General features: G+C 45.7%; 4 protein-coding genes across 5 annotated transcripts; 1 reads left to right on the top strand and 3 right to left on the bottom strand.

Annotated features, from left to right (window-relative positions):
• Positions 1-298: 298 nt before the first annotated feature.
• Positions 299-3,263, bottom strand: LOC108038882 (proton-coupled folate transporter). The gene is made up of 9 exons (XM_017115746.2): positions 3,017-3,263; positions 2,840-2,949; positions 2,631-2,781; positions 2,389-2,578; positions 2,007-2,329; positions 1,567-1,712; positions 1,313-1,502; positions 1,097-1,253; positions 299-1,041 (listed from the first exon to the last, which is right to left on the bottom strand). The coding sequence occupies exons 1-9, from the start codon at positions 3,261-3,263 to the stop codon at positions 984-986; spliced, it is 1,572 nt and encodes a 523-aa protein (XP_016971235.2). The 3' UTR covers positions 299-983.
• Positions 3,264-3,981: 718 nt separating this feature from the next.
• LOC108038880 (DNA repair protein RAD51 homolog 4) lies at positions 3,982-5,120 on the top strand. Its single transcript, XM_017115743.2, has 3 exons — positions 3,982-4,232; positions 4,289-4,803; positions 4,873-5,120. The coding sequence occupies exons 1-3, from the start codon at positions 3,982-3,984 to the stop codon at positions 5,118-5,120; spliced, it is 1,014 nt and encodes a 337-aa protein (XP_016971232.2).
• On the bottom strand, positions 5,117-5,766 carry LOC108038881. Its single transcript, XM_017115744.2, has 2 exons — positions 5,628-5,766; positions 5,117-5,570 (listed from the first exon to the last, which is right to left on the bottom strand). The coding sequence occupies exons 1-2, from the start codon at positions 5,711-5,713 to the stop codon at positions 5,117-5,119; spliced, it is 540 nt and encodes a 179-aa protein (XP_016971233.2). The 5' UTR covers positions 5,714-5,766.
• Positions 5,767-6,349: 583 nt separating this feature from the next.
• LOC108038901 (dnaJ homolog subfamily C member 13) lies at positions 6,350-15,633 on the bottom strand. 2 transcript variants are annotated; one of them, XM_017115778.2, is made up of 21 exons: positions 15,511-15,633; positions 14,963-15,207; positions 14,770-14,910; positions 14,342-14,486; positions 13,986-14,184; positions 13,417-13,921; positions 13,184-13,362; positions 12,920-13,127; positions 12,447-12,857; positions 12,047-12,388; positions 11,782-11,990; positions 11,557-11,725; positions 10,731-11,498; positions 9,978-10,668; positions 8,744-9,917; positions 8,159-8,681; positions 7,610-8,103; positions 7,172-7,547; positions 6,990-7,112; positions 6,661-6,919; positions 6,350-6,605 (listed from the first exon to the last, which is right to left on the bottom strand). In XM_017115778.2, exons 2-21 carry the CDS (start codon positions 15,152-15,154, stop codon positions 6,490-6,492), a joined length of 7,224 nt encoding a protein of 2,407 aa, XP_016971267.1. In that variant the 5' UTR covers positions 15,155-15,207; positions 15,511-15,633; the 3' UTR covers positions 6,350-6,489. The 2 variants fall into 2 exon arrangements, with proteins under 2 accessions (XP_016971267.1, XP_016971266.1); XM_017115777.2 differs by having other exon boundaries at positions 13,986-14,187.
• Positions 15,634-15,655: the final 22 nt, after the last annotated feature.

Consider the following 15,655-nt stretch of genomic DNA (forward strand, 5'->3'; position numbering starts at 1 on the left):
TTTTCTTTTTACTGTCGATTCATTGTAGCTTGCTTATTTTTGGATCATGCAAATGAGTAGCACGAGCCAGACCCATGGGAGCTGGGACTCAAAAGTTTAGTAATCCTACAGATGAACCAAAAATATTAACACACTTTTCCATGATAAATATGCTAAGAATACATTTTTGTAGCTTTTTCTTTACCCCTTAATTCCCTATTACTGGCTATAACGGTTTTATACTGAGTTATTATAATATTTATTTATATATTTACACCAATTACTATCAATAAATTAAAATACAAATCTCGAAACTTAATTTCAGGCATTATATAACGCAAATTAAAAACTATTGGATTTCACAAAGCCAGAGATCGCACAAAATCGCCATAGTTATAATTTTATTTACTTTCGATAATTATTTTATATTAGATTTAATTGGCCTGGTGACAATTCATGCGATATGGTCTGATACAATCCATGTAGAATTCCAGGGATTTCGTTCTGCTCTGTTGGGGCAATAAATTTGTGCGTAAACCGAGCTTCATTCGGTTTTTTGATCGATCTTGATCAAGGGTGTAAAAAACTGGGGACTAATTTAAAATTAGCAAGTGGAATTAGCATTTGCTCAAATCTGGAGTTAGCGCCAATTATTGGGCATACAAACGTATGTACATTCTTAATATTTTTATAGATATTCCGTAAGAGCTGTCAAGTGACTGCGCACACGCCATAGCTTTGCCAGCAGTAATAACCCATATTTTTGTTAATGAGAAAATATTTTGAGTTTTGTAATTAAACAATGTTTTCCCAAAGGAAGGGCGAGTGAGATCTACAGTAGAGGGTCCAAAACAATAATTCCTCAGTCGTACTGAGCAACAATTAGTATGGAAATAAGTGCGAAATGATGTGTGGATTTTGGGTTAGGAGGTAGCAGTTCACCTGTGTAACTGATATGCCAAACTTTGGCATGACTGGCACTTTCTTTCTTTTCTTTCTTGGAATCACTTAAAAACCGGCTCATAGTACACCTGATTTCTCGCCTTCTTGTGCCAAACCATTCTGAAATATTGCTATTAACTCAACAACCAATCGCATATGGGTCACAACAACTTACCCCAGCAGAATAATAGCTATGCCAAAAAGAGAGGCGCTAAACACATTGAAAATCCCCGGATCACTGTTCAGAGTCCGGGTATAGATCGCAACATATAGAGTGGACGATATGAGAGGGGCGAGGGCTTGTAAGACACCAACCAAGGCGAAGACTTTACCTGGAATTGGAAACCACAGATAGGGGTAAAGAACACGAAGGTACTTAATCTGTACTTACCCCGCTCATCAGCCGGCAGTAGGTTGATAATCATAGTGCGACACATGGGATTCACAAGGGATTTGAACACGCCCAGCCCAATGGCCACATAGATCTGCCAGCTGACCAAGGCGAAGGCCTTCATCAGGCTGCTGGAAAAGTGGCTCAACAGGGATACCAAGGCCAGCCACAGAACCGCCGATTTGGTGCACTGTCCAGCGCGGAGATGAGTTAAATTAGTAAATATCCATTTGGATCCCCCAAAACGAACTCACCTTCCTCAGGGACCAAATGAAGAGCACTCCTCCGGAACCGGCCACTGCGGGAACCAGAATGCTGACCGTCTCGTACTCGGTAAACTGCTTCACGGTCCAATGGAACTTGATCCTCATAAACTTATAAAACACAGAATTGCTACCATCTGGAGATAGGGGATTTACGGAGAAAAAATGTACCTTAATGGGGGGTTTTATGAACCAATACCATAGATTATATTATATTTTGTATTTTATAATCTTATCCATTACGTATTGGTATACATTTTAATAATTGATATCATGTGCAAGTGTTTTAATTATAATGTTGGTGAACCGGTTTCAGGGCTTTCAGTTCATTTGAAATAAATATACATATTATGCTCACCTTCAATTTAACCATTTATTAATATTTATTGAACGGTGGTTGAATTTTAAATATATATATTTTTGGGACTCACCTGAGACAAATGCGGTAAGCAGTAGCACCACCATAATGGTAAGCAAAATAAAGCGATTCTTATGCTCCCGGGGCTTCGTGCAGGTTTTCCATAAATTCTTTAACAGAGAGACGACACTTGTGCCACTCGGTGATGTGGATAATGTTCGATTCTCAATAGGCAAACTCTCTGGAAGAAGGATCGTCATAAGGAAGAGGGCCGTAAAAATAGAAATTGCTGAGATGCTGAACACGATATAGGAATCGGTGGCTTCGTAGGCGAAACCGGATCCAAAGCTTCCCAGGAGCAGGCCCACATAAATGGCCAGTTCATAGGCAATCATCCTAATGATTTCAAAATATTATTATCAATGTGATTCCATTATTTTTTTTGGACTTAGCACCTGTATGAACGAACTTTGCCTACGGAGACATCGCCAATGAAGCAAACAGCGGCCACGGAATAGGTGACACTGCTTCCCAAGCAGGAGAGTGGTACGATGGATAGCACATACCACCAGGGACTGACCAGGCCGTGGGTCTGCATGGCCCCATAGGCGATCGCGGCTGAGATCAGATACTGCAGGCCGTAGCCTGCTTATTGGATTAATTGAATTCGGGTGATAAGGCAAAGGATCACACCCACCCACAAATGAGCACATGAGCAGAGGCTTGCGCCCATAGCGATCCGCCCAGGCTCCGGCGAAGAGTCCACAGAAAGCCGGGATGAAGCATTCCACTATCCTCATGGCCAGAGTCACATTGGCTGCATATGGTTGCACTTGCTCCTCAATTCTCTGGGAAACAAAGAATTGATGTACATACTTTGTGATACCACAAATATAATATCTCAACCTTTGTCTCATTCGTGGCATTCTTGGTACCCAACAGACGGCAAACGCTATCCGGATAACCGAAACCCGCTGTGCAGCTTTGGTAGATGACTTCATTCTTCAAGACGGTTGCTAAAATCCGGGGAAGAACCTATAAATTAATGATCAGGCCTAACTAAGATTATCTTAATTGACTTACAAGAGAAATTGTAGGCAAATAGCAGAATGAGAATGAAGGGCTCGAGTAGATAAATACGCAGGGATTGGGGGCTTGAAGTTGGTGGATCTCCCGGAAGTTCGGTTTCCGCTATAATGGACGGCACTACGGAACTGATGCTTCCGTCGAAGCTCTCCTCACTACTGATGCTGCCAGTTTCAGGATCCTTCTCCCGGGATGGCTGGGGCTTAGCCACCAGATTTTCGTGGGCGTGAGGTTCCTCGTTCATCTCTGTAATTCAACTGAGTCTTAAAATTGATTCACTGCCTTTGACGAACTTGGACACGATTTCAGATAAAGAGACGGAATATGTGTGGGAGCTGCTCTCTTTTCTGGGACTTCCACTCAAATTCCATTTGGATAAAGTATACGCTCCTTATGTGACTTCTTCCTATCTCAAAACCCATTAAAGACTGTATATAACTTATATTCGATTAAAGCATCTCGCCTTTTCCTCCCTTAAAGTGAATATTAAATGTATTATGCAAAATTTTGATAATGATGATGATCACTTTACATTGCCAATATCGGGCGGTCACTGTATCTTTGTTGTGATCCCCAAACGTGAGTCAGTTTTGAACTTGGCAGTTTCTCTTAGGGACTTTTTTTATTTACATGACGTGCCTTATCTGAAAAAATAAAATAAACACTCATTAATATGCATGTTGTGAGTCGAGTGGCAACTTAGCTTAGTTAATTAATGATTAGTGCAAAAAGAAGACTGTATAAAATAAACGTTTAATTTGCTTACGTTTGCTTCTGCCCTAATAAACAATCATTTCTTAATATTTTAAAATAAATTCATTTATTTTAATTGTTTTTTATTTTTCTTCTTCTAAAAAATTCAAATTTAACCGCACTCCTATCGAAAAATGGTCAATGTTTAAGTAATCGACCTTGACAAATCGATTTCGATTTTTGAGATTAAAAAATAAATAAAGCGCGAAATGGATCTTCAGCTCAAGGTTCTGCAAACTCCTACGGGAAAACAGCTTTCAGAATACCAGCTAAATTTGCTCACCAAAAACAAAATAGGGTCCGTGCTCGATTTTTATGAGGCTGATGAGGAAAAACTCCGCGATATGCTGGCCATTAAGGTGGAATCCGTGCGGGATCTGAAGAAGGAATTGTCCCTGCTGCCAAACGATTCCGTTGAGGATACCACTCCGGAAGTGGAATACGGCACGGGCATGGAAGAGTGAGTCATTGTAAGACCATCCAAAGATTATTATTATATTTTTGAACCCAACCCAGGTTGGACAAGCTGCTGGACTCTGTGGGACAGCCCTTCAAGCAGGGCAGGGTCTGGGAACTAAGTGGTCAGACAGGTGTGGGCAAGACCCAACTGGTGCATACCTTGGCGCTGAATTTCGTGTGGAAGCACAACCGGAAAGTTCTATTCATCGACACCAAGAGGGACTTCTCTTGCAAAAGAATACAGGACATGCTTCGGGCACGGAACTTGGATGAGGAAACCTGCCAAAGGGCCATGAAAGCCATCCAGGTGGTGCAGGCTTTAACAGCTCCGGATCTAATCGAAATTCTAAAGGCTTTCGATCAGCAACTGACCGCCAAGATCCAGGCTGCCATGCAAACTAAATTCGTGGTGATTGATTCCCTCGCAGCCTGCTATGTCCACTATCGCGGCAGGAGGATGCATTTGCTCAGGCAATCCCTGCTGGTGGAGCTGGCTTGCAAAATCCGGAAACTAGCTGTCCAGGGCGTCGCCTTTATTATCGGCAATGTGTCTTTCTTTGGAAAAGATACAGGTATGCACTTTATATGGTTTATTTATTAAATAATGGGATTAATAACTAATTACTACGTTATTCTAACAGATAATTGTAATGATGACGGCGAGGGCGATGGCAACAATGAGGGAAGGACGACGCGACAGCAGTTGGAGCCCATGCTGGGTGCCTACTGGAGCTCGGTGTGCACGCTAAGATTGTCGCTGGAACTGCCGGTGGATGATGACTCTGCCGATCAGGACGACGGCCTGCGTTTAGTGCACGTCATTTCGAACACCTATGGCCCCAAAGGTGGCCACTGTCTGCTGCGTATCACGCATGCCGGCGTTGTCTAGCGCCGGGCAAATGGATTCTGCGGGTTGTGTGAGGACTTGAAGGACTTCATGACCCGCTTGCCCGGCTCCAGCGCATCACCCAGTCCAGGACGCTTGCGCCTGTTGGAATGACCCGCTGTAGCCTCCTTGGCCACAGGCACTGGTTGATCTGGGACTGCATTCTTCTCCGTCGCTTCATCCACTGACAGGTCGGAATCGTGGGCATACTGGCAGCTGGTGCCAAAGCGACACCGACCCCTCCTGAAGTTCCAGCAAATCTTGCGGCCATTCTTCAACTGCAAATGCGCATCGTTGTTGACCATCTTCACGTGCCGCTCCAGGGAGGCGGTCTTGTGCAGCTCCGCCTCCAGGAAGGGATTGTTGAACACATCACCCTTGTTAGCTCCTTGGGCAAGAGCTTGGCTAGCACTGGGCAACTTAGGGGGAGGCTTCTCCTTCACCGGCGGAGCACTGTGGAGGAAAACTTATTAAATTCCCGGATCAGGTGACGGTATGAAGAAAGCTTACATATTGGTCTGCTCGTTCTCGGAGGATTGACTGCTGCTCTCCTCGTCGGATTCGGAGGAATCACTGTAATCTGCCACCAGCGACATTGTTTATTTTGTTTTCACAGCTGGAACGCACAATATCCACAAGAATGTGAAAAATCATCTAACGCGTGTTGCTGCTGCAAAAAAAAATACCGAAAATATATAATATTCATACCCTACATTACCTCATTCAATGAGTATTCGCACTTTTGGCAAATAAAGTTCTTGGTTTATAGTTTTGAATACGAAACTAATTTCAGTTCACTTTTTATTTCTTATTTCGTTTTACTCTTATAAAAAAATTGTTTTAAACGGACTTTTGACTGGAAACCAGTATATTTGAAATATCTTAAACACTTTTAATATTTTGTAACAATTAGAGATTAATTATTTTATAATGCATTTTAAAAACATTATTTAGTCACTCCTAAATCAACCTTCATTTTTAAACACTTGTTCTTCATTTGTAATGAATCGGCTTTATTCCATAATATGTATAATCACTTTATGCATGCTCTAGTTAGGTTGTTTACGCTTGGTGTATAAACTAATAACTAATTATTTATACAGATTTTTTTATAAATATAAAAAATAAAACTTTGATACATGTTAATAATATGTTGGCTAACGACAACCGCGCCTGCCTTTTCCACGCTACGTACAATTGGCTGCGAGTGTAAAAAATATGCAAAAGTTTAATACAATAATTGGGGAGAACCCGTGCAAGTCTGTGTCCGTTTCCATATGTCAGATTCCGTGGCAATCAAAGGCTCCGTGATAGCGTAATCAATTCAAGTGCCAGCTTAGGCTTTAGCCTTAGTCTGGCAGATAATAAGTCGCTAATCGATGGGTGGTCGGGCCGAAGGATCGTCGCGATCGATGGGCGGCGGTGAGGTGAGGACTTCCACGCTTTGCGCAGGACCCGCCGTCAGATAGCCAGCCGTGGGATTGACGCCTTAAAAAGGGAAATATTAAATAAATTCCGAATTCTTCTGGTATTTTTTACCAACCCGTTAGATAGCCACGTATGGTGGTGTCGGCAATGAACAAATCGTGGCGCTGATCCTTAAACTCGGCCCACACGGGATGCTTGAGCAAGATTTGCGTGACCCGATCGCCGTAGTTAAGATTGTGCGTCATGCCTTTCAGCGCCGCGACAATTTGCGCCTTGACCGCCGAAGGATTGTCCACGAACTCCAGTCGGCTGTCCAACAGTCCCAGCAAAAATGGTATAAGACCCACCTCCAGGGATTGACTTATCAGTGAGTCCTATTAAGAGAAGTCAGATGAAAAGCGTTCTATATTGGGAAACTTAAATTAATAATTGTAATAATCTTACATGCTGGTGCTTAAACAGTCGGCTTAGCGCCTCGCAGGCCTTCTCGATGCAATCTCTATTGTGCTCCATGCACTTCTTCAACGGAGCCACACACTCTGTCTGTGAGATGGCACTTACGCAGAACTAAAAAGCATTATAAATATATAAATCACATTACAACAAAATAGTTAATAGTTGCGGACCTCAGACAGCGAGAGCTGATGTAATACTGATAGCGTATTCTTTGGCTGCACCGAGAGCAGGTTGAACAGCTTCGGTATGTGCCCCAGCACTGGGATATCGTCCGAAAGGTTGGGCTGCGAGCGCAGGAGCTCTACAAGTGCCGTGGTGGAGAGGTCCAGCACATCCTGCTCGGAGGAGCTCTTGCCGATCTGTTCGACGACAAAGTCCAGGAGGTCGGAGAGGAACTGCTTGGGCTTGCGAAGCGTCCAGGCGGGATTGCTGACAAACAGTCGGAGGTAGACGCCGGCCACGACGATTTCGTTGGATACAATGTCCTTAAGTATTTCCGGATCCTTCCACACATGGCGGGGATTCGCCTTCTGCAACTGATAGAATCTGTGGAAAAAGCAGGTAATGTGAGAAAATATACAACTAAGCTTAAATCTTTCAGTTATTACCTTTCGCACGTCTCGGCCACAGCATCACAAACATTCGATCGCGTGCTGTCGTTCCAAATCAACTCCGGATGCTCATGGATAGACTCGAAGAGCTGAACAGATGTGGGCGGCGACTCCACCATAGCGTCGATGAACAAAGCTGGCAGGAATTTCGACACAGTGATCCGCACCTTGGGACCACTCAGACGGTCCGCCGTCATCTTAGCCAGAATACTGGCACACATCTCGCGGATCTGTGGATTACGCGAGTTGCAGAACATATCCAGCAGGTAGATGGTGGCGCCCTTGGCCTGGGCCTCCTTGATCATCTCTTGCACGTTCATCAGGCCAGATAGAGTCTCCAACACTTTCACTTGGCTTGCACGAAGCTCTGGGTCCTTGAGAGCCACCAGATAGTTGCCCAGGATTTCACAGGCTGCCACCTCCGAGACGCATTCCTTGTTGCGTGAAACCAAAGAAACCACCTCCAAGGCCACGGACTTAACAGTGGAGTTCTGCAAAACAGGAGGATAATTAATTGCTTTAGGGATTATTAAGTGAATGTCTTACATCGGGGAATATATTGTTAGCCAGAAAGCCGAAGATCATGTCGAAGTTCCCGATGCACTGGATCTCCACCTCGGCGTTTGACTTGATCACCGAGATTAATGCTTTGAGCACCATAGTAACATGCAACTCAAGCTTCCCATCGCTGCCGAAGTCGTATTTGCACTGCTGCAGGGCCAACTGCTGTTCCGTCTGGGCGTCTGTCTCTAGCTTCTTCCGGCTTTTGGATCGGTTGTACGCACTGAGCACTTCGTCAAAGGTGCTGCCCGTTTTGCCCGTCGCCGCCTGCTGCAGCTGAGGATGATTGGGTGCCAGCGTGGGAGTCAGGATGCCATCACTGCCCATTTTGGGAGCACCGATAACAGCAGGGGCAGCTGATGCCGGATTCTTTTTGTACTGCAGAAATTGAAAGGCGTGCTTTAGGTACTCCAGCAAATCCATGATGAAGAGTTTTGGGTGTGTAATGGGATGGGTTGGCATGTCGTTATAGATGCGTATGAATATACCGCCGATCTGCAGCTCGTCTCTGAAGGATGAAAAAAAAATTTTAGAGGAGTTCTCTGGGAGCGGCTTTCCAAGATCACTTACTTATGTGCATCGAACTCGAAGCTGGAGACTAGCTCGGAAAGCTGTGTAATGTCCTCGTGCGTCTCCTTGGCGGAGGCCGTACGCTGATGTTCGAGAAAATCCTTGAGCTGAGCGCGTGTGCCATTGTCCCAGATAAGGTAAGGATTGCGCGTGTTTGCCGTGAGCAACTTGAGAACATCGCTGTCGCGAGCCGTGGCCAACTGGTTGGCAATGTAACGGGTAAGCAGACGATCGAGCACCTGCTTGATCAGGGAGTTCTTCGCCTCCCCCGTCACAATGTATTTCTGCTGGATGGCACTGGGACTGCTCCTCGTTACCTGTTGTTGTTGCTCGCTATCGGTGGGCGTGGAGCTGGAGGTGTCACTGCTGCCGGAAGAGGAGTCTGGCTCCTTCTCCTTGCCGGTAGTGATGGCCAACTGTTTACTTTGCAGCGGATTGTGGGCGTTCTGGGTGTATGTTGAACTTGATGGAGCGGTTACCGATGGCTTCGGCTTGATGGCTGGTGGCGGCTTGGCCGCTGGCGAATTAGCCTCGCTCCCCGTCACCGGTTTCTGACGTAACTCCATGCTGTAACCCGCTAGGGAAATGCACCCGAGGACGGCCATCTTCGCCAGGTTGTTGGCCAGCTGTTGCTGGTTGGACTTGTCGCTGACCTCCACACCACTCTCGTCTAGTGTGTAGTCATACTCAAATATGAATAGCAGCAAGGACCACAGGACTCCGTTTCGCGACAGTTGACATTGCAGGTCGTAGTTGTTGGCCGCCAGACTGGTCACCAGGCTCACTGAAAGCGTGTGCTTGAAATAGACAACGCGGCATACGTCCGACAGTAGCTGTGGCAGCTGAATGATCTTTTGCTTGCACTTCTCGAAGTTACAGGCCACTTCAAAGCAGCGTGTCACGTTCGAAATGACCTGATAGTGCAGTGACTCTGGCTTGGAGTCCACTCCAAGAATGGACACGCAGCGGGTGTAGGCCTCCAGCAGGGCCTCTATACCCTCTTCTCGACGTAGCTCTTCGGCATTTAAGGCGGAGCAGTGCACCGTGTGGTAACACAACTCAGAGGCAGCTGTTAGCAGTTGGGCCTCCTTTGAGAATAGTTCGTCATCACGAGTCTCCAGGCGAATGGTTTTAATGAGCTGTGGGTAGCCAGCGTATTTGTAGGGTCGCAAAACTATAATACAACAAATAATGAAGATAAAGGGACCATTTTTAAAATTTAGAAATCACTTACCATCCGGATAACGCTCGAAAAGAATACTCTGGGTGCGAAGTATAAGCACAATATTATTGGGATCTGGTCCACCCGAGCTCCACACATTTCGCGAGCAAAGGAACTCGTAAGCCTGATTTACTTTCTCGAATGTCTCGCGCCCATTGGGATTTTTGTCGGGGTGATATTGTTGGGCCAGCTTATAGTAGCTCTTGCGAATCATGGACTCGTCTGGCTTAGGAGTCTTGGTGAGGTTGATGCCCAGATCCTCATAAGCCTGCTGGATTGTCATCTGAGGAGGCTTTTTCTCCACCTCCTTGCGCCAGGCGTCGAGTGTGTGCTTTAGAAGTTGCACCGGATCCGAGATGGGCCAGTTGGGAAACTTTTGTGTGTCGCATAGGTGACGGAGATAGTAGATGTGACAAAACAACTCATTCTCCAGCTGCGGATAGCTAATCACTGGAATGGCCAAGTACGGATACCTTGCCATTGTATGGCCCCGGAGTCGTGGCGTAAAGTCCGCTATGTGGGCAGCGATCTTTTCTATTAGCAGACGTCGCATCTCCGAGCTCCAAATCACCTCCGGCGTGTCGAACTCGCCAAGGAAGATCTCCGCAAACTTCTCTGCGCTGTAGTTTTCCAGGAAACAGACCATAGCTTCGGGCAACAGTTGTCCTAGAATGCTGCGGTGCATGATACCGGATTGAGAGGTCTGTCAAGCAAAAGTAAATGAAATATTAGGTTGATTCAGTCATTGAATATTTTAAAACTTACCTCCTCGCTGCGGAATCCTTGCTTCATATGAGTCATCTTGAGGAATCTGGTTATAGGTAAAATGTTGCTCCCTGTGTACATGAGCATGAAGTAGAAGACTCCCGTGAGGTAGACCTTGGGCATCTCCGGATTGTCCTCCATAATCTGGTAAAGCAGCGTGGCCACGCGCTCCAGCAATCCGGGATCATGGGTAAGGCAAACTTGTACCACATGCGGTAGGCAGATGAATTCCGAAAGCTTTCGGGACAACTTCGGTCCTGGAATTAGCACTGCTACTCCATTCTGGGTGCGACTCGGGAAAAAGCTGGTGCACTTGATCAGTATGTCTAGAATCTTTGAGGAAAGCTCAGTCTCGTCGTAGAGCGGAGTGCCTTTGGCAATAAGACACCACTTTAGCTGCGGGATCTGCTGAAGAGATCGCCAGCCATCCATTCCGATAGCCCAGCAACGGGTCTTGGGTGTAATTAGTCCTTTCTGCCAGAGTTCCTTGAGCTCGGAGTAAGTGATGGGTCCCTGGCGCTCTGGCTTTTGGCCATCTTTCTCGATGTTGTAATACCAATCCTTCTCTTCATAGGCAGCCATATTCGGACCTGCTTCAATCACATTTGTTTTGGTATTGAGCTGGGCCCGTCCCTTGTGCAGATGGGCTAGAGTGATGAGATCCACCAGGCACTGCACATGATCGATGAGGGCTCGACTGTTGGATTTCTCCAGCACCAGACAAGAAATGAGGTTGATCAGTGCATCGCGCATGGATGGGGATAGACACTAAAAGCGTAACAAATATTAACACAACGCTTTAATCTAAAATCTTCTTCAAACCCACCCTATCGCTTAGCTGCAGAATGTACGACATATCGTTGAACTTGCCAATCTCCGCGTGATAACGGCGGTAGACCTTTGCCAAAGCCTGAAGAGAAAATACAGTCATCTGGTCATCATTTACGCGCTGACGACACAACACTCGCCGATACAAGGCATTGAATAGTTCAATCCTAAAATAATAATCGACTTGAGATCCATAATTAAGTGAACAGAAAACTGAACTCACGGATCCTTTACTAGATTCTGCGGCCAGTCGTCCTTCTCCAGTATCAACCGAATGTAGTAGTCCCCGATTTTGATCTCATCAGCCAGACATTGGTAGCCCACCTCGAATTCTTGATAATTCCAGGCCACAATCATTTGGCCGGCTAAGTCACGATCGTTGAGAAACTGTCGCAGTTCGTTCTCCAAGCACATACGCAATTCCTCGCGGGTCTGCAAAATAGTTATAAGAACTGCCTAATTGAATAACTAAATATTATATTAGGTACCTTGTGATTCCATATTAAATTTGGAAGGCTGTGATCTTTGGCAAAGTTGTAAAAGAAGTAAGGCAGATTCACAACGTCATCGGATGTCTTTTTCTTTTGGCGTCGATTACGTAGTACCACTGGACGATTCTTCAGAGCTTGAGCCGCTCCATCCTGCTTCTCAATGAGGTTCATTCCCCAATGCTTGATGCCTTGTAAATGCTTCTCTATCACATTCTTTCGAGTTTTGTTGGAATGTTGTATTGCAAATTTGAGATTGTCACGAAAATTAAGTTTGTCTTCCTCAATGTCCGACTCCGGAACAGAATCCTCCGACTCCAAGAAAGTCAACAGACCAGCGGGCTGGAAAAGTGAATGGAAATAACAATTATGGTCAGAGCTTGAAATGATAATAACTCACGAAAATGCGCTTGAACAGATCCATTGCTTCCTCGCTGTCCGTTAGCCACAGTCCTATTAAATGGCGCGACAACTGACGTTGCGTGGTCTGGGTGGGATCATTGGAGGGCGTGTACAGGGCCACCAGCAAGTGGCGGCACAGCGCCGCCTCATCCAGAGCTAAGGCCTGCATTTGCTGGGCCACTTGCAGTTCGCCCTCCTCAATGATGGCCCGCAGCACCAGGCCAGCTCCCTTCACGATCGCCAGCGAGGGGTGCTGAAACAGTTTGTACAAATAGCGACCACGATCTGCGACCAGCTCCAGCAGAATGTCGAACTGCTTGCCGTCTGTGGTCTCGCTGTAAGGCACACACAAGGCAAAGGTCATGAAGTCCAGCATGGCGGATAGCACCAGAGCACCACTGCCATGACTCTGAAATGTAAAAGAAATGGTTGTTAAACAAAAACACTTCAAAACATAATTTTGGCAATTACCACATGTGTTGTCCACATATTTAGCAATGTTTCAAGAAACGATTTGGATGACAAAATGGATGACTTATTCAGCTGCTCTTGCTTTAAATCGTGGTCAGAATTTACAGAATGCATTAGGGAGTTTATCATATCAATGGCAGAGTACGTCACAGCCAGATCCTTGCGCCGTAAAGCGGCCACTACCTTTGTACCGATGATCTCACGAAAGCTGAAAGGTATTCGAAATTTAAACTTTGATTCTTATATGGGATCAACACTCTTCACCCCGGGAGATTGGTAAAGGCTGCGTAGCCCACTTTGCTCGCCAGCAGACGCGTAAGGGCATGGAATATGGCCTCCAGTTCCAAGTTGCTTAGCTGGGCGGTGGGACTGTCCAGCTCTTTTTGGGCCAACGCCTGCAGAGCACTTAGGATGAGCTTATCTTTGTTCTCAGCAAACAAGCTCTGGAATTGCACATTATTTAGTATGATCAGCAAATAATTGTTACAAAAACCTACATCTTGGGTTACGCTGTAGTTAAGACCACTGTGAGGCACGTTGGCATTGAAACGCTCTAGAATCTCATATCGCTTTGAAGGGTTCTGGAAATTGTTGATGACCATGCGCATCAAGTTCGCCTCCGTCTCCTCGTCTACGGAGCTGTTCAGCGGCACATACCGTTTGCCACGCGGCGTGTTGCCAATACGGATGTGCACATCCTGATTGCCACTGGAGCGCACCGCATCCAGCACAGTGGCCAGCAACGAGTCCCGATCGTTGGTGCTGTAGCTGCGCACTATTCCATTTTTGTACTCGATGCTGAAGCGTTGCAGATTGTCTTTGTCTCGAACCAGAGCGAACACATCGGTGAGCGGACGCAGTGTGCATACGCTATAGGTCTGGGGATCCCTTTCCAGAAGAGTCACCTCTGTAAGGCAAAGGATGCGCTTCACCGGATCCGGATGGCGGGGCGTTATTTTATGCACTGAGAACTCGGTCGATGAGGTTTGAAACTGGTCACCGCTGGAAATTTAAAAAGAATTGTAAAGCCACAGCTTCGTTTCGGTACCCATCTTTAGAAGCTCACCTGAATTTGCCAAACCGCTGCCTCTCGAACTGCTCCAGAGTGATCTGACTTTTGAGTATTTTGGTTTCGATTCCCAAAAATTGCGCAGATCTTTGCGCAATGTTCTGCACGATTTCGTGGTGATTTAACGCCTTGAACAGATGCAAGCGGCTGAATCCTCCATAGGCCATAACGATTCCTCCCTCATAATCCGAGATTCCTGCTTAAAACGTGCGCAAACGTAAACAAATACCAGAAAAATGAGTGGGGAAAGCAACAAAAAAGAACAAAGCGTACACAGTGAATTAATATTGTGGCACATGGGGACAAAACAAGACACATTAATTGATGCAAGCAAGTCGAGTCTGTATAGCTACCTATTATTCCCTCTATGTCCTTGTACATATAGCTGGCAAGCACATCGTTGGTGGTTGGATCGAGCTGGTCCAGTGAGCAGGGCGTGACCTCCAGCACAGTGGGCAGGCTGATGCCTGACCAGTGGTACTTGTAAGCACTGAAGCGCTGTGGGCGTATATATTCGTAAGTTTGGTTTATTTATGCTGGTCATTATAAGTTTTTACGATTTATAATTTGAATCGAATTTGACATAGAAAATATCTGGTGAAAGTCCAGTTTTTATGTGATAAGAAGTTAAAAAGTGTTTTAATTATGCGCCAATAGCTAAAAGTTTCCTATGTTATAACTATTTTGTGAAAGTGACTGTTTTGTATTACTCAATTTGGTCCTAATGTCATTTTTTAATCAGATTCCTCGAAAAACAAAAAAAGAAGGGATTCAAGCCAACCTGAGCATTCTTGGGCTTGTCGGCAAACTCCTTGTGGTATTTCAATATCGAACTGAGTATGTCGTTGCGGTATTCCGACGACAATTTGATTGTATCCAGTTTCTTATCCTTCTTGATAGTCAGGACAAACTCATTGGGTATCTGAAAGGGAAATTTAGTTACTCAAGAGCTTATTTCAATCTTAAATACGCACATTTGAAGTCTTTGAGGGTGCTGCTGCAACGACGTCCGAGTAGGACCATCTGTTGGTCAGGTCGCACCTGTCCGGATTGTAAGTGGAGATGCCGGCTGTGCCGATGGATAGGATGCGCTTGTACTTGCCCTTCCAGGAGTGCTTGGTAACCAGGAAGCACTCCAGGTCGACGTTTTCCCTCGGCGGCAGCATCGTTTCTTGCGGCGAGTCGAACTGATTACCTTCCACCTAGTATTAGTCAGCAACTGAAAGTGCAAGATAAAGAGTGTGGGAATGGGAGTGGGAACCAGGGCAACAGCTTTTCACAACTGCCGTTTCAGGCACACAGATCATTCAGAGAGGTTTCCAAATATCCAATTGACTTGCCCCGACTCCATGGCCCTGATTAATTAAGTCGACTCTGGCACTTATCAGCAGAAGTGCCAGCGGAGCCCCAACAAAGACCAGAAAAGGGGAGTAAACGTGACGAGTGCGGAATGCTGCGGCCCCAAAAGCGCAGTCCATGGGATATCGAAATTTTGGCTGCTGCAACTTTCGCAGCGGCTTACCTTAAACATCTAACACATTTCGTCGCTTGGTCGATTGGTTATTTGTCCTACAATTTCCTGTTCGCAGATTTTTTGCAATAAACAATTTAGCAGTAAAGCAGCTACACAACACTAATAATTAGAGCTGCAAATATCGGTGGCAATC

This window comes from Drosophila rhopaloa, unplaced genomic scaffold (assembly GCF_018152115.1).
Source record: "Drosophila rhopaloa isolate 14029-0021.01 unplaced genomic scaffold, ASM1815211v1 contig_115, whole genome shotgun sequence".
Taxonomy (NCBI): Eukaryota; Metazoa; Arthropoda; class Insecta; order Diptera; family Drosophilidae; genus Drosophila; species Drosophila rhopaloa.

What these genes read in the sequence shown, in the direction of transcription:
- LOC108038882 (XM_017115746.2), bottom strand. Translation starts at nt 3,263, where the DNA reads ATGAACGAGGAACCTCACGCCCACGAAAATCTGGTGGCTAAGCCCCAG. An exon ending in GCTCATGTGCTCATTTGTGG is followed by an intron (nt 2,579 to 2,630) that starts GTGGGTGTGATC and finishes TCCAATAAGCAG; the next exon opens with GCTACGGCCTGCAGTATCTG. An exon ending in ACTGCCGGCTGATGAGCGGG is followed by an intron (nt 1,254 to 1,312) that starts GTAAGTACAGAT and finishes TTCCAATTCCAG; the next exon opens with GTAAAGTCTTCGCCTTGGTT.
- LOC108038880 (XM_017115743.2), top strand. Translation starts at nt 3,982, where the DNA reads ATGGATCTTCAGCTCAAGGTTCTGCAAACTCCTACGGGAAAACAGCTT. An exon ending in TACGGCACGGGCATGGAAGA is followed by an intron (nt 4,233 to 4,288) that starts GTGAGTCATTGT and finishes AACCCAACCCAG; the next exon opens with GTTGGACAAGCTGCTGGACT. An exon ending in TTTCTTTGGAAAAGATACAG is followed by an intron (nt 4,804 to 4,872) that starts GTATGCACTTTA and finishes TTATTCTAACAG; the next exon opens with ATAATTGTAATGATGACGGC.
- LOC108038881 (XM_017115744.2), bottom strand. Translation starts at nt 5,713, where the DNA reads ATGTCGCTGGTGGCAGATTACAGTGATTCCTCCGAATCCGACGAGGAG. An exon ending in GAGAACGAGCAGACCAATAT is followed by an intron (nt 5,571 to 5,627) that starts GTAAGCTTTCTT and finishes TTTCCTCCACAG; the next exon opens with TGCTCCGCCGGTGAAGGAGA.
- LOC108038901 (XM_017115777.2), bottom strand. Translation starts at nt 15,154, where the DNA reads ATGCTGCCGCCGAGGGAAAACGTCGACCTGGAGTGCTTCCTGGTTACC. An exon ending in CAGAATCTAGTAAAGGATCC is followed by an intron (nt 11,726 to 11,781) that starts GTGAGTTCAGTT and finishes TTATTATTTTAG; the next exon opens with GATTGAACTATTCAATGCCT. An exon ending in CATACGTGGCTATCTAACGG is followed by an intron (nt 6,606 to 6,660) that starts GTTGGTAAAAAA and finishes TCCCTTTTTAAG; the next exon opens with GCGTCAATCCCACGGCTGGC.